Raw genomic sequence first — 25,487 nt, 5'->3', positions numbered from 1 at the left:
AAGGCTTCTGTCTGGCCTTCAAGTGATATGCCCCGTACACACGATCGGACTTTCCGCAAACAAAACCATGGATTTTTGTTCGAAGGTTGTTGGCTTAAAATTGTCTTGCATACACACGGTCACATAAATGTTGGCCAACAATTACGAATGTGGGAACGTGGTGTCGTACAAGACCTATGATGAGCCGAGAAAAAGGAAGTTCAATAGCCAGTGCGGCTCCTTCTGCTTGATTCCGAGCATGCGTGAACTTTTGTGGGACGGACTTGTGTACACACGATCGTTTTGTTGGCGGAAAATTTGAGAACCTGCTAGCCAACATTTGTTGGAGGAAAGTCCGACAACAAATGTCCAATGGAGCATACACACGGTCGGACTTTCCACCAACAAGCTTATATCCAACATTTGTTGTCGGAAAATCCGATCGTGTGTACGCGGCATTAGAAGGGCACATCTGCGCAGGAGATTTTCTGCACATGTGCAAACACTGCTGTCTTGTGCAGATGTGTGGGAAAGCCATACCTGTGCAGATGTGCCACAGGGCTCAGTCAAGACTTGAAGCCCTGCAACACATGAGCACACATGCAGAATCCAAGAGGGAGGGGAAACGGGAACAGAAATGCCATTCTTACCTAGGCACAAAATGCCCATGTGCTTCTTTTTTGTGAATTATCTAATACATTTTTTTTCTCCTCTCTTTTAGAATTTGCGCTTGAAACTGGCTGATCAGTAACAAGCACAAGAACCAATGTTTGGCTTCCTTTGAAGGATTTTGAAGAAAAACTTGTAAGTAGAAATACAGAGATTTTTTTACAACCTGTGAGCTTGGTTCAGGAATGCTACCAAGTAAAATTGTCATATTAATACATCCACAGGAGCTGAACTCCTACTCCATACCCCATTATTTGTTTTTGTCGTTCTATAGTGATTTTGTTTTTTGGGGAGGGGGGAGTAATTCAAGCGTGTGCTTGCAGCATTTTAATGCCATCTAGTTTATCCGAAGATTGTATGGAGAATCTATTTCTTGAAAATTGCCAGACTGCGGCTGGCTTTTGTGCTACCTACTTTTTGCTCTAAACGTTATACAAATTTCAAAATAAAAAGATTTATAGAGAAAAAAATTGCCAGACTGTGTGTGGGAGAGTTAATGAGGTTAAAGCAGTAGTAAACTGCCCCAAAAACTGGGTTCCCTGCAGGTCTAAGCCATAGTATGTACCGCATACTAGCACATTATTACACACTTACCTGCACACAGAGGCTTCCAGCTCACCACTGTCAAAGATCCCCCCCCCCCCCCACGCTTTCATGTTTACCCTGTCTTCCTTTTGGGTTCACAGGCTCCGGCCGTTTGAATGGACAGAGCCGCAATGGCGTCACTCCTGCGCACAGCGCTCTGCATTCAACTGCATACTGTGTGCCCTGAATGCAGAGCATCACTGTGCATGTGCAGGTGACATAATCGGTTATTGTCGACGTGAATATGTATTCATTATACTTACAGGTAGAGCTGCACAATTAATCGTTAAAAAATCGTGATCTCGATTGCAGAGTTTGCCGATTCTTTCATATAACAAGTGGAGAGACTTATCTGCTCACTCAGCTGTCTTAGGAAAACATTAGGCAGTCTGCCAAGTTTATAAAATGAAACATTGTAACTAACTTCCCTCTTAGATCAAAGGGAAACTTCTGTGTGTAAAGGAAAAAATCCAGGCAGTCTGCCAAGTTTTTAAACAACTGTAAATGCAGGAAGTTTAACCACTTAAAGTCTAAATCTTTTTCTGACACTTGTTTCTTAAGGTAAAATCAATATTTTTTGCTAGAAAATTACATAGAACCCCCAAACATTTTATTTATTTATTTATTTATTTATATATTTTAGCAGAGACCCTAAGGAATAAAATGTCAATTGCTGCAATATTTTATGTCACACTGTATTTGCCCAGCGGTCTTTCAAACGCAATTTTTTGGGAAAAAATACACTTGAATGAAACAAAAAAAGAAACAGTAAAGTTAGCCCTTTTTTTTTTTTTTTTATGTGAAAGATGGTGTTACACTGTGAGACTCTTGAGAATCGTGATCTATCTTCTAAGCAAAAAGTATCGTGATTCTCATTTTAGCCAGAATCGTGCAGCTCTACTTACAGGTAAAAAAGTGAAACAACCTTGTGCTACAGTATGCAAAATAATGAATTAAGTTGCTCCCCTCAAAGTGCAAAGTGCTGACTTTAAGTAATTGGGGTAATGTGTGATAGGGGGCGCTATTATAAGGTGCTAAACAATGTTTTTACCATTTGTAGAAATATTAATTAATAATAAACATTTGTGATTGAGCAAACATAATAAAGTGCATAGTGCTTAGTGATGATACAAAAAATACAATTCATCAAAAATAATCATAATAGTCCTCCAATAGTGATGATAGTGATGCTATCAGTGAAAGGGATATTCCATCAATTCAAAGTCCATATGTCTTTTAATGATGTGACTCTAATCCATGCACCGTCACCAATGGCGAATCTTTATAAATAACACCCGATGAGTGTGAGTAAAATGTTTACACACCAGACAGACATGACCTCTTTAACTAAAAAGAAGGTCAAAACAGGCTGTTTATGTAGATCAATGAGCGTGCTGGTAAACCAATGGAGATGTATCTGGAAACCTTTTTATTTGTATCCTCCTCTCCACCACGATAACCCATTAGGAAATAAATATGAACGGGACCATTGCGTAATGCAGTTTATTTAAAAAAAATTTCCAAAGTGACTGCTTACATTTGAAGGTGCCTTTTCCCGGCACTGGGGATATCAGCATGAATCACCAGACAAGATCTGCAGCCGCCCGGCCTCCGCTCGGTAGTCGGCGTGCGTTCCACCGTCATGGTGATGAGAAACCGGAGGTAAGATAACCAGAACTGACATGACTGGGATACGCCTCAACGTACATTTAGTTTTACAAAGTCATCAGGAAGCGCTTCTGTCTGTCTGGTGTGTAGGCATTTTACTCACACTCATCGGGTGTTATTTATAAAGATTTGCCATTGGTGACAAGAGTCACATGACTAAAAGACATAGGGGTTGATTTACTAAAGGTAAATCCACTTTGCACTACAAGTGCGCTTGAAAGTGCAGTCGCTGTAGATTTGAGCGGAAGATCTGAAATGAGAGGAAGCTCTGCTGATTTTATCATCCAATCATGTGCAAGCTAAAATCTACAGCAACTGCACTTCCTAGTGCACTTGTAGTGCAAAGTGGATTTGCCTTTAGTACATGACCCCCAAATTGACTTTGAATTGATGGAATATCCGTTTCACTGATAGCATCACTATCATCACTATTGGAGGACTGTTATTATTATTTTTGATGAATTGTATTTTTTGTATTATCACTATGTACTATGCACTCTATTATGTTTGCTCAATCACGAATGTCTCTTATTAATTAATATTTATACAAACGTTAAAAACATTGTTTAGCACCTTATAATAGCGCCCCCTATCACATATTACCCTAAATACCTACAGATAAGCCTGATTGTAAGTTTACCTGTAGGTACAAGTGAAGAAAAGGGACTTTACTACATCTTTAAGTAGTGCTCCATCCCAAAACCTAAATGAAATCTGTAGGGTTTAAATAGAGCATATAGGATCCTTTCACACAGATATCATCAGTCCAGTCACCTTTTTTTGCTGGGAAAAAAAATGATGAATACATATTCTTGTTACATCAATCTTCATCAGTTTGTATGTCCATCTTCAGTTCATTTCAGTTTACTTCCATTACATCTGGCTTCAGTTCAGTTTACATCAATTTACATCTGTTTTCTGCAGACATAAAATGACTCAGATGTAAATTTGTTTATATCCACCCATCCATAGACATACTCTGTGGTTCGGTATAGATCCATCTGAAAAACTGACAGATCCAAACTGAACTCTTATGTTATGAATTTAAATAGAGAATATTATTTAGTTTGGGTTTTCATATTTACCCAAAATGGTTAACCATGATGCTATATTTAAAGTAGGTTTTGGGCTTTGGACTTTATAGGCACAATAATAACTAGGGTATATTAAAATAGTTAATTTTATTCAAAAATATGATTAAAAAGACAAAAGTATAAAGGAAAAGGACAGATACAGAGATCAGTTCATAGAACCACAATTACAATTATACACTCCATACATAGCTCTATATTGTAAAGATATATCATATAAACAGAATGGAATACCAATCCTTCCACCATGAGGTTATTGTATAGTTATAAAGGAGCTATGTAGTTGGTAGTAATCGGTATCTACATCTTGCTCAACATGTTGCACGCCGAAGCGCTTCTTCAGGAGCATAGAACAGATTACTGTAATATACAAAACATCCAGTAAATATGACTTTAATAGAGCATCTAAAACAAACAAAAATCAAATAGTAACAGTACATTGCGAAATTGATATCAATGCTGCAAGGGCCCACTAGATGGCGCCCGTCCAACAAGGGCTCGATCATATTCATGCACTATGGGGGGCGTATGTAACATAATAGAGGTGATGGATAAATGATGGTAAATGTATTTAACCCAGTAGGGAAAAGTGCTTGCATCAGTAAAAGTGTCGATTGAAAAAGGGAACGAAAAGAAAGAAAAAAAAGAAAAAAGAAGAAGGATTAGGATGAAGAAAGGAACAGATGGAGAGAAAGAGTTGGAAAAGGGAAAAGGAAAAAAAAACAGAAAATTGGGAAAATTGAGGATCAAAGCTGAGGAAGGTACATTTGAATTGTAGCAGATAAGTCACCAGTGTATCATAAAGGTCCATTATCATGGGTATCGTGTAGCAGATAGGTTACCAGTGTATCATAAGGGTCCATTGCCATGGGTATTGTGTAGTAATGCCTGGATGATTCTCAGGTGATTGTATATATTTTGTTGAATCTGTAAAAATGTTTATATATTTATATAAGCATATTTATGTGACTGTAGCCTTAACTAAACAGCTATTAATAATTTGTCTGATCTTCCCCTTACAACGTTCTGGTTTATGCATGACAGGAGAAAAGGCAGCGTTAAAGACTCGTTTGGACATTCATTTTATTGCCCAGAATATTTATTGAAATGAATAAACGGTCAAGCTTTTAGGCGTGTTTTTAACTTTTCCTATCTCCTGTCAGGAGAAAAGCGATCAGAAGAGCCTTGTGTGTATGAGGCCTTATGCTGCTGACGCTCCTCTGCTGAACATGATTTTGGTGTGTCCATATTTCTGCCCTTAAACGCCCCTGCCTCTAAAAGCCTGTAAACACCTATGTGTGGACACAGGCTAAGATTGAGGGGTGTATAGGGGCAGAAAAAAAAGTCAAACGCCTGTAAAACAGCCCTTTGACAGCTGCAGTGTATATGAGGCCTAAGCAGTATGACATTTACTGGACACCTTTATTTAAAAGGAAAGTGTTTGTTTTTTTTTTTTTTTTGTTTTTTTTTTTATATCTGTTGTACATAGCTTTCACCACCCCAAAATCTGACCTGTTTATTATTAGGTGCACCTGTGCATAGACTGTGGACATTGGAGCTTATTCACATTTTAAAGATGCAGCACACTAATGCGTGGTGTATCAAGGCAGCCTATTCAATTGACCATGCATCACGGTTTACAGCATGTGTGCAACTGTGCGTTGTGGTGCTCTGCTGTGTGGGTGCCATTTAAAATGAATGTAACCCATAGTATGTATGCGGTGTTGACATATGTGTGAATCGGCTGTAAAGTATTTACATAGTCATAACAAGCGCTTAGGCTTAATGTACACGGGATGTTTTACAACCGCTCCTGAATGATTTAACTTGACAGATAGTAACCGATGTTTAAAAACGTCAGTTATGCCGCGTTTACTTGCTGCGCTGCTTTTGCGGTTTAGAAGCGTTTTATTAAAAATGCCTCTAAATGAAACGCGCCTAAACGCGAGTTACCACATTTGCACGTGCTTACAAGCTGTTACAGGCGTTTCAAATGCCTCTGAACATCCCTCCTGAACGCATTTTGTTGCTTTCCAAAAAATGCTTCTAAACTCAACTGCCTAGAAACTACTATAAGGTCCCTTTCACACTGGAGCGGTTTTCAGGCGGTATTGCGCTAAAAATACCGCCTGAAAACCGCCCCTAAACAGCCTCCGGGCTTTCACACTGAAGCGGTGCGCTCGCAGGACGGTAAAAAAAGTCCTGCGAGCCGCTTCTTTGGAGCGGGGAAGGAGCGGTGTATTCACCGCTCCTAAACCGCTCCTGCCCATTGAAATCGGTGGGACAGCGCGGCTATACCGCGGTAATACCGCGGCTATAGCCGCGCTGTACGAGCGGATTTAACCCTTTTTCGGCCGCCAGTGGGGGTTAAAACCGAACCGCTAGCGGCCGAATACCGCTGCAAGAACGACGGTACAGCAACGCTAAAAATAGCGCTGTTGTACCGCCGACGCCCCCACCGCCCCAGTGTGAAAGGGGCCTAAATGACCCTGTCTACATGTACTGATAAGATAACATAGAGGAGAGTTCAGTTGCAGCTGAAAAAAATGCCCAACTGCTCCATTTACCAGCAGCAGTGTACATGAAGCCTCAAGGTACTTTGAAACAAGCCCTCTCCGACCTCAAGCTTCAGATTTTTGTTCTTGTAGATACTATGCCTTATAGGCCTGTGAAGTAATTCATCCACAAAGATCACAGTCAAGGCTTTGAAGTTGGGCTTCAGTTTGTCCAACAATTTTCAGTCATACAAGCAAAAAGAGTGCACTCATCCTGTGCATTAAAAATGGTAAATGTTTAAATAATGTCAGGCTTGAAAAAAGGAGAAATTCCTTGAAACCCGTTCCTTGCCTAACCATTTCTTGAATAGTTTGTACCCCTCCCTCCTCGTGTGACTTCAGGGGACCAGGACTGCAATGCATTGTTACAATACTGATCATTGCGTCAGGATTTGACAGCACCTAATGTTTACATTAAAGGGCTGCCAGGCTGCCAAGTCTTTGCTTCCAGCGAAAATAGGCCCCATGTCTCCCTGTGACAGGATTGCTAAAATGTGTATTGAAAACATTTGCTTGTATGTGTTCACTTTCTCATTAGCTGGATGATGGTGGCATTGTTTCCTCATTGGCCAAAAGGCAGCAGAATGTAGGTCACCATTTATAGAGCATTGTGTGCTAGCAGGGGTTACTATGCCACTTCCCGCAATGTCCAGCATGGCGTTCCTACTGCTGGCAGCTACAAGATCTTTAGTCTGACATGGGCCTATCAGAAAAGGAGCTGTGATTTTAGTGCTTCTGTTGTGAACTTTTGAAGGCAGATGTTTTACATGGTGTAATGTGTGTTTTAGAATTTGGATAACCTACCAGTTAAATATTCCTTTAGTGGTTAAATCATGAATCTCTCAAGTGAATAAATACAACACCAGTACTAACTGCCTTTTTTTTTTTCTCTTTGCTTCATCTTAGGAAAGATGACCGTGATTATGCTCTGAAACAAATAGAAGGTACTGGAATTTCTATGTCTGCATGCAGAGAAATAGCTGTAAGTAGAATTTTACTTTTACATTGGTAAATTTTCCTTTCTACCCTTACAAAACATGAACCAGCTAGCACATACATGGATCGAAATTCGGCCAGTCCCTGCTGTGAACTGGCTGAATTTCGATCCATGTATGACCGGCTTAACAGAGTTCGGTTTTATTATAGCCGGGCAGCTGGTTATTTCAAATCTATTCAGGTGCATGAAGCTCAATGTGTTTGTATTAAAAATTGATCAGCCCTCTGGATGAGCTACAAACAAATAAGTGCTATACCAGAGGGGCGGGGGGGGGGGGGCGCGGTCCCTGTTTTCAGGAGGACTGTCATTGGCCACTGCTAAAGCCAATCAGCCCTGCTAGGCCCGCCAACCATCTGGAGGAAGATAACTCACTTGGTTGCCCCTACCAATCTCAGAAAGAAGGGATTTCACGGTGATTGAGAAAACCACAATCAAGTGACAGTATGTGGAATTACTGTTGAGATTCTGGGAACTTTGTTGAAATGATTTCTGAACCTTTGTGTCACTTACTACTGAACCCTGCACTCTGTGTCCCTTTAAGCCACAGCCATTATTCAGCGCAATGAAAATCACACCCAACTTTTGCTGCGGCACTTCGCGCCACGCTTTTTTTCTCAGCTGCAGGGCCCAACTTTTGATCCTGCACACAGGCCCACTGCTTTCAGAAAATGCCCCTGAGCTCATCATTGCGCATATTTTCCAGATGCTTGAATGTGACATCACATAATTCACATACAAGCATGTGGTCTGGATGTGAGAGTTGGATCAGCAGGATGAGTGTGCCGGGACAGGTAGATGTGTCTCATCTCTGGTTCCTTTCACCACTCTGCATATCACACATATAGATGAGAAGAGGGTACAGCGGTGGAGCAGATGACCAGCAGGGTACAGCGGTGGAGAAAATGAGCAGGAGAGGTTCAGAGGTGGGAGAGAAGAGCAAGAGAGTTCAGTGTTGGGCCAGATGAGAAGGGGGTTTAATGGTGGGACATAAAAGCAGGGGGTAGAGCAGTGGGGCAGATGTGAAAGGAGGTGTATTGGTGGGACATATGAGCAGGGGGTTACAGTGGTGGGGCGGGAGAGCAGGGGGAACAGAGGTGAGACAGATGTGCAGGAGGTGCTTTGGTGGGGCAGATGAGAAAGCGTGTTACAGTGGTGGGGAAGATGAGCAGAGGGTTCAGTGTTAGGACAGATGAGAAGGTGATTCAGTAGTGAGACAGAAGAGCATGGAGATACAGCGGTGGAGCAGATGTGCAGGGAAGTACAGTGGTGGGGCAGATGAGAAAAGGGGTACATTGATGGGGCAGATGTACAGGGGGTGTACAGTGGTGGGGCAGATGTGGTGGGGCAGATGTGCAGGGGGTGTACAGTGGTGGGAGGGATGAGAAGGGGGTTCAGTGGCAGGACAGAAAAGCGGGGTTACAGTGGTGGGAAAGATGAGCAGGGGGGTTCACTGTTGGAACAGAAGAGCAAGGGGGTACAGCAGTGGGGCAGATGTGAAAGGAAGTGCATTGGTGAGACAGATGAGCAGGGGGTTACAATGGTTGGGCAGAAGAACAGGAGGTACAGAGGTGGGGCAGATGTACAGGGGCTGACAGTCGCGGGGAAGAGGAGAAAGGGAGGTATATTGGTGGGACAGATGAGTAGGGGGTTACAGCGGTGGGGCAGATGTGCAAAGGAGAAAGGAGGTACATCGGTGGAACACATGAGCAGGGGGAACAGAGGTGGGACAGATGTACAGGAGGTACAGTAGTGGGACAGATGAGAAAACGGGTTACAGTGGTGGGGCAGATGATCAGATAAGTTCAGTGTTAAGACAGATGAGAAGATGGTTCAGTGGCGAGACAGAGCATTGGGGTACGGCAGTGGAGCAGATGTGTGGGGGGTGTACAGTGGTGGGGCAGATGTGCGGGGGGTGTAATGCGGGTCAAATTGCACTCCGTTACATGGACCATAGACTTTGTCATATTTCACCGCCCTGCCATCCCAGCACTCTGCTCCAGGTGCCTCCTCACCACAGCTCAGTACATCAACTAGGGAAGTCTCAAACAAAAGATCATTGCACGCCACACGTATTTTCCTCATTTTAAAACATACAGATGTAAACTCGCATGAAATAATGCGTAAAAACCAGCACTCAGCGTTTCCAGCAACTAATAGACAGTAATGGCTGACCATTGCCCACTTCCTGGTCCAGCATGCACTCCAAACACAGGAAATGTCCCCGGATTGTGGCACGTCACTGCACTTGCTTGCTTGATTCAACAAAAGTATTCCAAACATGTGAAGAGTTCACCATTGTGTTTTGGGACTATATTTTCTTTGTTTTATGTATATGGACTGAGTGTTTGTTTTAAAAGAGTATTACGGACAAATTAACACACCACACACAGTGCTATAGCATTATTTATTTTAGTGTTGCAAGTGGCACGCATTGCGATTTGCAGCTCGATTTTATCATGGCGCGTTTGTGGTGTCATTAAGAAGTAATGGCATAGCACAAGCATCCTGCGATTTTGAAGAGAATTGCGGTGAATTTGTCTGCGATTCGGAACGCTCAGGTGTGAATGAAGCCTTAGAATTCTGCAGACTCTTCTGCCATTGCTCTCTTCACTATCGATTTATTAGAAACAAAGTATTGTACAGTTTTATTTTAGAGTACGAGTGAGTTAAATACTACTGTTATTTGAATCATTTCATTTGGTGTACCCGTTTGTGGCCCCAAATGCCTTTGTCCTTGTTCATCATTTTTTCCTTTTACTGTATTGTAGAGCTGCACGATTAATCGTTAAGAATCGAGATTGCGTTTTGTTTATTGTTTTTTTATTATTTTCTTTTCTTTTTTTCCCAAAAAATGCGATCTTAACAAAGCATTTTCCTAATTTCTTTCTATGCAGAGAAGTCTCTGCTCAAGCCAACAGCTGTAAAACAAGCAAAAAAACACAGGCAGTCTGTCAAGTATCACAACATTCCTCAGCCCTGAGCTAACGATAAACATTGTAACCTTTTGTTCTTTAGATCAAAGGAATACATTTCGGTCTGTAAATGAGGGAAGTTTAACCACTTAAAGACTAAACCTTTTTCTGACACTTGTTGGTTTCAAGTTAAAATCATTTTTTGCTAGAAAAATACTTAGAACACCCAAACGTTATATATTTTTTTTTTTTTAGCAGAGACCCTAGAGAATAAAATGGTGGTTGTTTCTATATTTGTAAAGTTAGCCGAATTTTTTTGTATAATGTGAAAGTTGATGTTACCCTGCGAGAATCGTGATCTTTATTCTAAGCAAAAAAATTGATTCTCATTTTGGCCAGAATCGTGCAGCTCTATTCTATTGATTATTTGATTTTATTAACATTTTATTTGTTTTAGAACTGTAAACTATTTGCTGATCCTTCCATGAAAGGTTTGATGCATTTGAAGTACGCTTGGCAGTCATCTATGGGATGATCTCATTTCAAGCAGACTTGGCATAAGTACCGTGTTTCCCCGATAGTAAGACACCCCCGATTGTAAGACGTATCGGGAGTTTCAGAGGGGTCAGCTAATATAAGCCGTACCCCGAAAGTAAGACATATGTCTTACTTTCGGGGAAACACGGGGGGATTTGCCTCCAGTGACGTGCGGTACAAAGAGTGGGGCTGGGGGTGCGGGCCGCACCCTGGGGGGGGGGGGGGGGGTGCCAGGCAAGTGCCCTCCCCCTCCGACTGAAGAGACAGCGCCGTTTTGATCAGTCTGCCGACAGGTGTCACTGGCTCTGTGTCCTCCCGGAAAAAGGTCAGTGCTGGTCATACAGAGAGAGACCAAGGAGGGGGAGGGGGGTGTGAAGAGATTCTCTGCAGCTCTTATTGTAACCGCAAGATGCAGCTGAGGAGGACTACAAGTCCCAACATACCGGGCTGTGTGGGCTTACAGTTCTCCTCTGCTGGAGCAGCAATAATGTTTGCCGTGGTCCATCAGGACCATGGACAACATACAAAACACGAAAATCCACAGGAACCTAAGAGTGCGGATGTTTATGATGATATCCCTGAGAATGATGACATGGTTGTCATGGAATAAATCTGTTTTATCTTCCAGTATTCCACTGTTCGTTCTTACCATTTTTCATTGTTTTACATGTTATGCAATGTTGTAACAAGACATTCTTGGCACTTCCTTTTATTAACCTGTTTTGTGGTGAATACAATACTGTTCAGGTTGTTAATAAATGTTAATTTTATGGTTAAAACAAAAAATTCGACAATTTTTTCCCAATATAAGACATACCCCGAAAGTAAGACATAGTGGGGCTTTTAGGGATAAAAAGAAAGTAAGACACTGTCTTACTTTCGGGGAAACACGGTAGTTGAGTAATATTTGAAGTGTTGAGTATTTTGAAGTTTGAACAGGCCCCCCCAAGGTTAATGATTAAAAATAAGCCACCCCTTCCTGTAATGCTACAAAGAAGTCTTCTGTAGCCACACAACATGAAACATAATTTGTTATGCTAGACACTTGCTGGTTAAAACTATTTAATTCTTACCGTTACTTATATAACATTGTCAATGTATGCAAAGCTTTACATATATATTGTACTTTGACATCATTCCCTACCCTCAATGCACTTAAAATCTAAGGTCCCTAACTCGCATTCATACATACACATACTAGGGCCAATTTTCGACAGGAGACAAGAAACATACCAGCATTTCTTTGAAGTGTGGGAGGAAACCTGGAGTACCTGGAGGAAACCCACACAGGCACCAGGAGAGCGTGCACACTCCAGGCAGGTAGTGCCATGGTTGGGGTTGCAAACCGACGACCCCAGTGCTGCTAGACGGAAATGCTAACCACTTAGCCACTGTGCTGTTCTAGATAGGTGTTTGCTCACAGACCTAAAATGCAAGTTGTATTTTACAGTTTGGGCAACTTGGCCTATCACTATGCTGAGCAGATCTACTGACTGATAAAGCAGTATAGGAGGTCAGAGATGGGAAAAGCTGTGCTTATCTGCATTATGAGCACTCTGGAGCTCAGAGCTCCCAAGGGTAGTCTGTAAATTGTGTGAAATTACATGCAGTCAGGTGCTTTTCTTGTTTACGGTCTGTATATTTATTTCAAAATGATGATCATGTTGTGTCAAATAATGAAGCCCATAATGACCGCTTCTATCTCAAACATATATATAATCCCAACATTGATCCTCGAATTTACATATTTTAAGGGGGAGCGTCTCGCTGTATAAAGTTTTCTTTAGTAAATCCGTGGCAAACTTTTTTTTTTCCCTTGGCCTGCTTGTACTTCTGAGTGATAACTTTTGCTAATTATGAGGCAGTTGCTTTGATTAAGGGCCCTTTCACACAGAACGCAGATGGATGCATTTTGAATTGCACTCAACTGCATAGACCGCCCAAAATCAAGGTAATCCTATGGGCATAATTCACATCATTGCAGTGCAGTTCAGCGCAGTTAAAAAAAAGAAAAAAGTAGAGTATGCTGCATTTTTACACACCGCAAATGTAGGGAACGTGCTACAAATGCGCCCCTTAAGTCCAAGATAGCCAAGCCCAAAAATGTATAGAAAATGCAGTGCTAAATGAAGTGCTAAATGCTTTAAATGCATGTAATCTTAGTTTCTGGAGTGAATGGACCCTTAGGCCCCTTTCACACATATATGTCCGTTTTGACGGACTCTGCTCAGCAGGGATTGATCCGTTGATCCCCGCTGAGCCAGCGGATGACAGGTCCGTCTCTGCTCACTGTGCAGCGGTGGACCTGTCATAGCCCCGCTATCCTCTGAGGAATCGGATGTTTTCATCAGATCCGCCAAACGGATGGAAAATAGTGTTTCCATCCGTCTGCATTTAGAGGATGGGAGCGCATCAGATGTCAGCAGACATCACCGTTGACATCCGCCGCTCCATAGAGGTACATGGAGCGTCTGTTCAGGTCCACCTGAAAAACGTGACAGGCGGACCTGAACGGTCCGCATGTGTGAAAGAGCCTTTAAGGTTTACGTACACATTATTATTCAACGTCTATGTACATTGTTCATCTGAGCATCAGGGGGCACTTACTGCATTTCAGAAATATGCGTCCTTACCATTTTAGTATGTTGTACTGAGTTTCTCATAATGTTTAGTAATAGCCCTTTCATTAAACTAAACATCTTTCAAGTGAAGATTTTAACTCTTTTACATCCCCTATTTTGCAGCTTCTACGAGAATTGAAACATCCAAATGTCATTTCTCTACAAAAAGTATTTCTCTCCCATGCGGACAGGAAGGTCTATCTTTTATTTGATTTTGCGGAGCATGACCTATGGGTAAGATTGTTTTTATCTTTTAACTTTTTTTTTTTTTTTTTTAATCTTTTTGCTTCCAAAAATTAGCAGTGTAGGCTCAGCAATTCATTTGTTATATGTAAGTAATGTACAGAGCCTTGCAAAAGTATCCACCCCCCTTGACTTTTTACCCATTTTGTTACATTTACAGCTTTTAGGTCAATGTTTTTTTAATCTGAATTATACGTGACAGATCAGAACACAATAGTCTAAGTCGGTGCAGTAAAATTAGAAAAATGAATACATAAAACTAATTTTCAGAAATAAAAAAATGATAATGGGCATGTGCGTATGTATTCACCCCCTTTTTGTTATGAATCCCATAAAAAGCTCTTGCAACCAATTACCTTCAGAAGTCACATAAATAGTGAAATGATGTCCACCTGTGTGCAATCTAAGTGTCACATGATCTGTCATTACATATACACACCTTTTTGAAAGGCCCCAGAGGCTGCAACACCTAAGCAAGAGGCACCACTAACCAAACACTGCCATGAAGACCAAGGAACCTTCCAAACAAGTAAGGGATAATGTTGTTGAGAAGTACAAGTCAGGGTTAGGTTATAAAAAAAAAAAAAAAAAAAAAATACAAATCTTTGATGATCCCGAGGAGCACCATCATATCTATCATAACCAAATGGTTCCACAGCAGAGACTGGAGTATCTGTACATAGGACGTCAATAAGCCGTACGCTCCATCGAGTTGGGCTTTATGGCAGAATGGCCAGAAGAAAGCCATTACTTTCAGAAAAAAACAAAATGTCACGTTTTCAGTTTGCGAAAAGGCATGTGGAAGACTCCCAAAATGTATGGAGGAAGGTGCTCTGGTCTGATGAGACTATAATTGAACTTTTTGGCCATTAAAGATAATGCTATGTCTGGCACAAACCCAACACATCACATCACCCAAAGAACACCATCCCCACAGTGAAACATGGTGGTGGCAGCATCATGCTGTGTTTTTCAGCAGTCTGGGAAAACTGGTCAGAGTTGAGGGAAAGATGGATGGTACTAAATACAGGGATATTCTTGAGAAAAACCTGTACCACTGTGTGTGATTTGAGGCTAGGACAGAGGTTCACCTTCTAGCAGGACAATGACCCCAAACACACTGCTAAAGCAACACTTGAGTGGGTTTAAGGGGAAACGTGTAAATGTGTTGGAATGGCCTGGTCAAAGCCCAGACCTCAATCCAATAGAAAATCTGTGGTCAGACTTAAAGATTGCTGTTCACAAGCACAAACCATCCAACTGGAGGGGGCTGGAGCAGTTTTGCAAGGAGGAATGGGCAAAAACCCCAGTGGTAAGATGTGGCAAGCTCATAAAGACTTATTCAAAGTGACTTGGAGCTGTGATAGCTGCAAAAGGTGGCTCTACAAAGTATTGACTTTAGGGGGAGTGAATAGTTATGCACATTGACTTTTTCTGTTATTTTATTCTATTTGTTTGCTTTATAATAAAAAACAAATCTTCAAAGTTGTGGGCGAATTCTGTAAATTAAATGATGCCATTCCTCAATCCATGTTAATTCCAGGTTGTGAGGCACAAAACATGCCAAGGGGGTGAATACTTTTACAAGGCACTGTACCCAACAAAACTAATAAAGCTAGTCATATTGATTGATTGACAACATTATCCTGCAAAATCCTTTATTTAATTTTTCTTTTTTTACACTTTCACGTGTATTAGTTAAGCCATGAAAATGGCACCCACTCTGCATTGTCAATGAGAGATCTTTTTGATTTAAAAAAATCTTCACAAATTTTTTTTTTTTTTTTTTTAATCGTTTTGGCTGGAAAGCAAGGGGCAACCTGCATGTAAACAGCTATGCTCATCATGAAAGTCCTAATGTGTGAGATTCCAATGCTGTGATTTTTTTTTTTTTTTTTGTGATATTCTTTCTTCTGGACACATTCTTGTTACCCATGCCTAAAATTTGGTGCTAGATTCGTATTATCCCGTGAACAATCTGGAACATAAACAGGCTACAGGAACGTATGGCATGCAGAGGAAATCTCTGGAGGGGCATTTGTGGCCATGGAATGGCATATTGTGACTATAGGTATACCTACACTAGCTATGCTATCGCTATTACCGTATTTATCGGCGTATAACACGCACTTTTTTCCCCTTAAAATCAGGGGAAAGTCGTGGGTGCGTGTTATACGCCGATCCACGCTATCGCTATGTGAATTTCGGCGATCGCCGCCGACATTCACATAGCGAGTAGTTTGAAATATGGCGCCGCGGAGTTCGGAAGGACTCGGCGGTGCTGTACGAGCGCCGCCGAAATCACAGAGCCGAGATGCACATAGTCGAGTGTATTCGGCTCTTTCCGGCGCCGCTCACAGTCACGCCCAGTCCCGCCATTGGACCTGTGTTATGTCCATCATAGGGCGGGACTGGGCGGGACTGTGAGTGGCGCCGGAAAGAGCCGAGAACCCTCGGCTATGTGTATCTCGGCGGCGTTCGTTCACTTCCGCCGGCCCCGAGTCCCTCCGAACTCCGCGGCGCCATATTTAAAAGTACTAGTATGTGTATGGCGGCGGCGGCGGGGACAAGGCTGCAGGGACACTGGGGACAAGGCTGCTCTGTGGACAAGGCTGCTCTGTGGACAAGGCTGCTCTGTGGACAAGGCTGCTCTGTGGACAAGGCTGCACTGGGGCAAAGCTGCACTGACACTGAAAAGGCTGCAATGACACTAACAAGGCTGCAGATGAACACTGATGAGGCTGCATTGATGGGCATTTTAATGTAAGTTTCTTTTCCTTAAACTTCCCTCCTAAAAGTTTTTTTCCTTAAAATTCTCTCCTAAACTTGGGGTGCGTGTTATACGCCGATAAATACGGTACTTTCTGCTCAGAACAAAATTCATCAGTTTTGTTGATTCTCTTCCTTAAAAACACACGTCTGTTTGTTGCAAATAATTTAATCTATCTTGTTGCAGCTGAGAATAAGCAGCATACACAAGTTAAAGCGGAACTTCAGTCTTTTTTTTTTTTTTTTTTTTTACTTTCCACCTATTAAATTTTCTGCCCTTGTTTTAACTTTGGATAGTAAAACATTTTTTTTTTCTGCCAGTAGATGCCTTCCTTTTTCTTGTCTGGTAAAAAGCCTAGGCGTATGACATCATGCACAGAGCGCTCTCTCTCTTTCTCTGAAGGGAGATGAGTCATAAGAGGGCCAATGAAAGCTGGAGGTGTGTGTTTGTGTAAATCCAGGAAGTGAACAGGCAGCAGCTTCAGCTGCCCATAGTTAAAATAACTGCAGCCAAACTTAGTGGAGGGAGATTTCTGCAGCATATTTGGCAAGTACAGAATCACAGTATAAATAAAATATTATGCAAAGTGGTTGAGGAAGGCTTCAGAATGGCAAAGATGTTTTATTACAAAAAATGCGAGCAGCCGGCAGTTCCTCTTTAAATTCTCACAGCGAATAACACGTGATAATTGGTCCTGCCTTTCCTCGCCCAAATTGCATTACTGAAGGCACTGCTGTCTTCTTGCTTTACATGGGATGACTCTTTCCTGTTTGTCTGTCTTCCAACATTTTGTAGGGTCTCCTGCCGTTGATTTAAATCGATCACTTCTGAAATCTATCCCATCACTTGCAGACATAGATCTATGTATGACCACCCTATTGCTGTTTCACGTTTGGCATCTAATGGCAGTCTTGCTTAAAAATGACTACATAACTATGTTGTTTCTTGCCCCTTATCATCTGGAAAAGTACAAATGTCAAAATGTTTAGGATTCTGGCTTGGCATGCTGTGCTGGGTGAGGAATGGCAGTGCTTACATATGTATGTCTAAGAAGGAGCAACAGCTTGTATACCCTGTTACTACAGTCGAAGCAAGCTCATGGTTTGCATATATTGCCCTAAGCAGTCCTGCTGCATAAAAATATACTCCCCAGTGTTTCTGTATGCTTCTCACTATAGAGAAGACATTGGAAATCATATTCTTGCAATGCAAGAAAACGGTTTGCTTGTGGCCACACTGATCTTGTCTCTTGCTGATATTGTGCAGTCGGTTTGAACAGGATGATGCCATATCTGGCTTGTGCCAACAGGATAAAAGCTGATGCAGTCTAGAGACTTGAAACTCATGTGTTTTCAGTATAAAAGGTTTTGCTTTAGAGGGGAGCTTCATATAAAAGTGAAACAAAGCATTATGAAATAAGATTAGCATAGGTCAGCTTTGGTGAAAACCACCCATCAGATTTACCAGTGGAACCAGAAATGGCTGAAGTTGTATGCCAGTCTCTACTTAATTTTTAAAGCAGAGCTTACCTGCCCTTTAGTAATGACCATAGAAGTGCCACATGTCGTCTCCCAGTTCCTCAGTCTTTGACCATTTTGATTGGCCAGCCATGGAAGACTCTACACAATGTGTTAATTCATCATGGCACCAACATGTGCTGAGATGCACATGCACGACTTTGGTTACATTTAGGCTCCTTGCACACTGGTCATCTCCTGTGCATGCAATCTTGGCCATTTAGTGTGCCCAGGAGGTACAGGTGCAGCGTTCAGAGTCTATGGCAGGTTGTAATTTGCTGCGGCTGAATGCTGTATTGGGTGGTACTCGCATTAGGGTCCTTTTTAGGTTCAAGATCAAATGGCTGGAACACAGATATTCTGCTCACCAAACATTTATCTCTGAATGTATAGGGCCCTAAACATGAGTAGCATCTGGTACAATGTTCAGCTTTCCATAGTCTTTGACAGACTGTAGGCAGTGAGGCTGGATTCTGCATCTTTACTTCCCAGGGGCACTAAAATCTCAGGATTGCATGTACAGGAAGTAGATGCCCCGTGTGCAAGGGGTCATCTAAAACAGAGAAGCTGGCAGGCAGAAGAGAAATTCTACACCCAGGCCTCATTTCTGTGCTAGATTTCTGCTTCATAGCATGGATAATTGCATTATTATTTTAACTGGCCTGGGGTCCAGCAATAATGCTTTAATAAATGTTTGTGTGCACTGAACTTAAACATGCTCTAATTTTTTTTCCTACATGGAGTATCTCAGATTTACATTTAGCACCCCATTTTAACGTGTGTGTGTTTGTGTATATGTATGTGTGTGTGTATATGTATGTATATGTATGTGTGTGTGTGTATATGTATATGTATATGTGTATATATATATATATATATATATATATATATATATATATATATATATATATATATATATATATATATATATATATATATATGAGAGAATATTATATCTCTATCTATCCAGTTATTATAGGTGTCTTTATCGTACTTTGAATAAACAGAATCCAATTCTTTTTGCTGTTAAAAATCCAGTCAATGCCCACATCTTTCCTAATGTGGTTTCTATTCTTTTTTTATTCATCAAAAGAACATATTTTTTTTTTTTGGCTCTTTTCATTGGCCTTTTCCATCTATTTGTTTTGCTTTTGCTCTGTATAAACAGCCCAGATATAGATAGTGGAATAGGCGCACAGACAGAGCTCAATGGATCCAGCTCCCCTTTCAGCCAAGTATACTGAAGCCCTGTGTTACCATATCAAATGCAGTGTCCAGGCTTCCGGCCCTGGCTGAGATTCTTAGCAAAGGCATTTTGAAAGTGCACTTCTAAGCCGGCAGTGTTCCAGCGTCTAGCCTTTCATTAGCCTGACTACAACTAAAATGCATTCACATTGCTGGCACAGGGTGTTAAATGCATTCTTTTGTGTGCCTGCATTATCAGGTGTCCAATTCAAGTACTCGCCCTCTCAGCAACTCTTTTCTCTCTTTCTGTGTTCCTCAGAGACGTGCAGAAGCTTATAAGGTCTGTGGTGGGATCAATCCCCTGCAAAGTATTTTTTTTTTTCCCTCTGAAACCACTAAAGAGCCTTTTTTAAGGACTAACCACACAGAAGAATAGTAACCAGTGAAATAAATTAAGAAAAAGTAATTGGTGTTTTTAGTAAAAGCACTGTACTTGTTGCCCATGGTAACCTTCCTAATATGGCCAACCCCCCCCCCCCCCAATACTGAATGGAAACATGAAAGGGAGAATGTTTGGTTAGAGTGGTACAGTTTTTCTGTCAATGTCAAACACTTTCTAAGGATTCCTGCAAAAGGAGTTATCGGATAATAACTCGTGTTTCTTTTATAAATTAAAAAAAAACTGCAAAGTTCTAACCCTGTGATCCCGTTTCCAGGCAAGTCTCTATAACGTTTTCCATGAACAGTGGAACCTCTTTCTAATGTTTAATTGCATCTTTCTCAGTTAAAGGACAACTTAACTTTGTCCTTGCCTGTTTGCCCAAATCACTTATATAGCTGGGGCCTCAATGAGTATGGTCCCAGCCATAGGAATGAATTGAAAGCGCAACGTACAACGTATGCTGTAAGACCTTGACTTTTCCAGCGACGAGCACGGTGTACATTTGCATTAGCACACAGGCTATATTGCTGCTTTTTTAAATGAACTCCTAAGATTCACTGAAAGACTATTCAGAACTAAGGCTTTCTGACACTTTTAAAGGACTTTAACCCACTTTTTTGCCTTTTCGTAGTTATTAAAAATATTGGCTGCAGAGCAAATGCATATAAACTTAGGGGTGCTGATCAAGTTATAAGACTTGCTGAAGATTTAAAAAAAAGTCTCCACTTTGACATTATTGCAGATCTCCCAGTTGCTTTGTGAAATTAAAAGCTGTAATTATTATTATTATACAGGATTTGTATAGCGCCGACAGTTTGCGCAGCACATTACAACAGTAGGGAAGACCGTACAATTACAATACAATTCAATACAGGAAGAATCAGAGGGCCTAACTGTAAGCCTTGTAAGTCTGCAATCAGCTTGAAGATTTGGGCTAGGTTCACACTACCGTTTCCAATTTTCAGTGCGATTTATGAAGTGCGACTTGGTTGCATTTTTGAATATGATTTGCATATTCTGTAGGGCCAAAATTGTGCTGGAATTGCACCAAATTAGTAGAGGTCTCTTTTCCAAAATCACACCAAGCAGAGTTGCATTGATGTGAACAGGCAACATTGAGAACATTGTAATTTCCATGGTCATGTAGTTCTGTGCGACTTCAAGTGGCATCTGTACTAGTGTGAATCAGGTCAAAACCTAATGTCAATCAATTTTATTCTAAAGGAAACCTGCACCAAAAGAAATATGTAAGTTGTTATTGCTAACCTCCTGAACATGCTAGTTGCTTGGTTATTTCTGGCTTCATTATGTTTAAATTCACTGCCCTAGAACAAGTAGGCAGCTGTCATTTCCATGGTAAACCCAGCAATGACTACCGCTGCATTGCGAATTTAGTAGCAGTTTACTTGGTGTTACTAAGTTTTGTACATTTTTATTTTTTTATTAGATGCAAAAAAAAAAAAAAAATGCAAATCTTGGAAACACCTTTATGAAGAATTTAGACAGCAATTTAAGAGGCTTCATCAGGTTCTGTGTAGCTGCAGCCCTGCACCCTCTCCCTGCCACTTATAGGGTTCATTAATAGCAACAGTCCTGCAGAATTCTTGTTCATTTAGCTGTTTTGCTGAGTGCTGTGCATCTCTTTGGGGCCTGTCCTGTTCATTTGCTTTGAACTGTATAGCAAAACCATTTGGCTCAGCATAATGCAGGCACTTCTAGTATAGGTAAATGTGTGTCTGTCCTCCTGAGGTGTTCAGCAGTGTGTGTAATCTGTCCTCTCCTGCTCTGCTGTGTTGGTTTTGACTGTAGAATACCTCCTACTTGCTGCAAGCAGTAAAAGTGAAATGCAATATTTTCATATATATATCTTTAAAAAGAATTGCTTTGATGTCCTGAACCTACATAGGTATGACAAAAAAGTAAAAATCCCCCCCTTTTTTTTTTTATCTAGTAGTCTATACTAAGAGTACTTGTTAATGTTTTAAAAACATATTTATCCGTGTAAATTTTAGATGCAGAATATGACATGTATTTATATAAAGAGTATGCTGTGCATAGCAGTGCCCAGAAAATTTAAACTGCGGAATTGTCCTGGGGCCAAGCCCAGTGCTACGTTTAGATAGACAATATGAACCTATTAATTCTTTATCTATGATCAGCATTCAGTGTTTCTATTTCTGCTGCTAGAAAAATAAATCTTGGGTTATACAGAGTGCTCATTATGCATGTTTGTTTTCTTTCCTCAGCAGACAGCAGAGTAAATTGTCTTGGTTTCCTTTCCATTTTTTCCTATTGCCCTACAGCCCATTTTTTTTTTCTTTTGCTTTATTGAATGAAATTTCCAGGAATAAAGGGAAGCTTCAGAGTTGAATGGAAATGGCCTTTTCCCATGTCTCTCTCCTCACTGCCAAATGTGTTTTTGCTTCTTTCAGCACATAATCAAATTTCACAGAGCTTCTAAAGCCAACAAAAAACCAGTGCAGTTACCTCGGGGAATGGTGAAGTCGCTACTGTATCAGATCTTAGATGGCATTCACTACCTGCACGCCAACTGGGTTTTACATAGAGATTTGGTAAGTTGATTAGTGGCTGGACATTGCTAACATGCACTTTTCTTTTTTTTTTTAAGGTGTATAAACACATGTTGGATAGTGTACAAGTAAAGTGATCATGTGTCTCTTGTCAAAAATACTTTCAAGGCTCTTTTCTCCAAAATCGGATCTTGTATCAGATCAGTAAGATTAGTAAATAGCAATGTGACTCTCATACTTTTTTTTGCAGTGTAAGGACATACAAAGAATTAGGAGTTTTAAATACATGATTTAAAATGTATTTTCTTTAACAGCATGGAGTAGCAGGGAAAATAAGTGTCTCTCGTTTCTTGGTGTACTAAAGTAAAGCTTTGGATATATGCAATCCATAAATAATTGAAATATTCATAACCTGTTTGTATTTTAGCCTAACTTAAAAGGCGGCTCCGGGCAACTGGACATACCAACACCATCCAGAGCTTAAACTTTTGAAAAATCAGAAATTTTACTGCATTTGTCTTAGCGGTTGTAAACCTCCAAAAAAAAAAAAAACCTGCAAGACAAAGGCATAATGAGCTAGTATGCGTCACATACTAGCTCATTATGAAATACCTTCCTTAGAACGATGCCCTGGATCAACACCGGCACACTGCTGACAGGGCTGACATGTTTCCTGGAGTTGCTTCCGGGTTCATGGGCTCTGGCGTGATGATTGGCCGGAGTCGCAATCGCATAGCACAAAAACCACCCCATACAGGTTAATTAGGAGGACACTAGGAGTATATTTTCTCAAACCAGCATTCTGGATTCTTAATAACCAGTCGCAGTAAAACTTCTCAAGCAAAACTGAAGGCTATGAGAAACACTTAAAACTGTTCTTTTCCATCATGCAGGGCAAATTAAAGAAGTAGTATAACCCCTGTCATTTATTGTTGGCATTGAGGGAGATTTCCCTTCACTTCCTGTTTAAAAGCTGCAACAGGAAGTGAGTGATAATTACCAGGACAAATAGAGATGGTAAATCTCCCTAAATTGGGACAAAGGCAGCAATAAAACCCTGACTGGTATTTTAAATACCCCATACACTATACTACTACAAAAAAAGTTTTTTGACTTTGGTTATACTTTTTAATTCCACTCCTTTTTTTGTTTTTTTGCTACCCCTTCACTCAACTTTGGGAGCAAAGAGAAATACCTGCTATATCTGGGTACCTTGATCGTGTGACTCGCTTCTTCCTATCTTCCTATTTGGCAGTGCTGATTTGTAATTGCAGTTGGGTTATTGATATATTCAGCTGCAGGCTCTTCAATATGCACATTATAGCACGGTAGACCAACAACAATCGAGAGAGACCAGAAATGGCCATACATGAAAGAGATCAACATAACTCAAACTAGAGGTCCCTCTAGTGGTACACAACAGTTGGTCCAGTGCTGTTTCAGTTGGACAGGGAGAGGGCCCTCAGCCCTCTGTAATCTGACTATTCATTGAAGGGAAAAAGGGTATTTGATCCCCTGCTGATTTTGTACATTTGCCCACTGACAAAGAAATGATCAGTCTATCATTTTAATGGTAGGTTTATTTTAAGTGAGAGACAGAATAACAACAAAAATATCCAGAAAAAAAAGCATTTCAAAGCAATTATAAATTAATTTGCATTTTAATGAGTGAAATAAGTATTTGACCCCTTCGCAAAACATGACTTAGTACTTGGTGGCAAAACCCTTGTTGGCAATTGGAGGTCAGGCTTTTCTTGTAGTTGGCCACCAGGTTTGCACACGTCTCAGGGGTTTTGTCCCACTCCTCTTTCCAGATCCTCCAAGTCATTAAGGTTTTGAGGCTGACGTTTGGTAACTTGAACCTTCAGCTCTCTCTACATATTTTCTATGGGATTAAGGTCTGGAGACTGGCTAGGCCACTCCAGAACCTTAATGTGCTTATTGAGCTGCTCCTTGCCTTGGCCATGTGTTTTGGGTCATTGTCATGCTGGAATACCCATCCAGGACCCATTTTCAATGCCCTGGCTAAGGGAAAGAGGTTCTTGCCCAAGATTTGATGCTACATGGCCCCGTCCATCGCCCTTTTGATGCAGTGAGTTGTCCTGTCCCCTTAGCAGAAAAACACTCCCAAAGCATAATGTTGCCACCTCCATGTTTGAGTCATTCAGATGTTCATTAGCAAACTTCAGAGGGGCCTGGAATCTTGCTGATTGATAGGGGATCAAATACTTTTACGTAGTTGGTGAGGTTGAAAAAAGACACAAGTCCATCCAGTCCAATGTGTTTGTGCTTTTATGCTAATAGTACATCGTATATCCCTGTATGTTGTGGTCGGTAAGGTACCCATCTGATATGATTATCGATGCTTCCCGCTGATGCCACTGTTTGTGGAAGAAAATTCCACATCCTCGCTGCTCTGACAATAAAGAACCCTCTACGCAGTTTAAGGTTGTCTTCTAATTTTAGTGAATGGCTGTGTGTCTTTTTAAATTCCCTTTCACTGAAAAGTTTTTTCCCTATGCTAGGGTCACCAGTACGGTATTTATACAGCGATATCATATCCCCTCTTCAGAGAGAATAAGTTCAATATTTGTAGTCTTTCCCCATAGCTGAGATCCTCCAGTCCCTTAGTTTTGTTGCCCTTCTCTGGACTCTCTCCTATTCCAGCACATCCCTCCTGAGGACTGGTGCCCAGAACTGGATGGCATACTCAAGGTGTGGCCGGATCAAAGTCTTGTAGAGTGGGAGAATTATCGTTTTATCTCTGGAGTGAATCCCCTTTTTAATGCAAGCCAATATTCTGCTGACTTTGCTTGCAGCAGCTTGGCATTGCATGTCATCTACTAGGACCCCCAGGTCCTTTTCCTTCCTAGATTCCCCCAGTGATATACACCCCCCCCCCCCCCCCCCCAGCGAGTAAATTGCATTAATATTTTGGGCACCTAGATGCATTACTTTACATTTTTCAACATTAAACTTAATTTGCCATGTAGTTGCCCACACCATTAATTTGTTTAGGTCTTTTTGCAAGGTTTCCACATCCTGTGTAGAAGTTATTGCCCTGCTCAACTTTGTATTGTCCGTAAATACTGAGATTGAGCTGTTTATCCCAGCCTCCGTATAGTTTATGAATAAATTGAACAGGATTGTTCCCAGGTCAGGACCCAGGGGGGCACCACATTCCA

General features: G+C 41.1%; 1 protein-coding gene across 6 annotated transcripts in view; it reads left to right on the top strand.

Moving 5' to 3' along the window:
- LOC141127179 (cyclin-dependent kinase 8-like) overlaps positions 1-25,487 on the top strand; it is a 314,815-nt gene that overhangs the window by 179,852 nt on the left and 109,476 nt on the right. For 3 of the 6 annotated variants that reach the window (XM_073613407.1, XM_073613404.1, XM_073613405.1), the window contains 5 exons: positions 701-783; positions 4,573-4,753; positions 7,454-7,529; positions 13,738-13,848; positions 22,204-22,344. In XM_073613407.1, coding sequence (XP_073469508.1) covers positions 7,506-7,529; positions 13,738-13,848; positions 22,204-22,344 — 276 coding nt within the window. In that variant the 5' untranslated portion in view covers positions 701-783; positions 4,573-4,753; positions 7,454-7,505. The remainder of the gene's footprint in view (positions 1-700; positions 784-4,572; positions 4,754-7,453; positions 7,530-13,737; positions 13,849-22,203; positions 22,345-25,487) is intronic. The other 3 variants (XM_073613408.1, XM_073613409.1, XM_073613410.1) reach the window with 2 other exon arrangements.

The sequence above is a fragment of the Aquarana catesbeiana genome, linkage group LG02 (genome assembly GCF_042186555.1).
Source record: "Aquarana catesbeiana isolate 2022-GZ linkage group LG02, ASM4218655v1, whole genome shotgun sequence".
NCBI lineage: Eukaryota > Metazoa > Chordata > Amphibia > Anura > Ranidae > Aquarana > Aquarana catesbeiana.
Note: the sequence above shows the minus strand (reverse complement) of the source record. Positions and strands in the feature narration are given on the sequence as shown.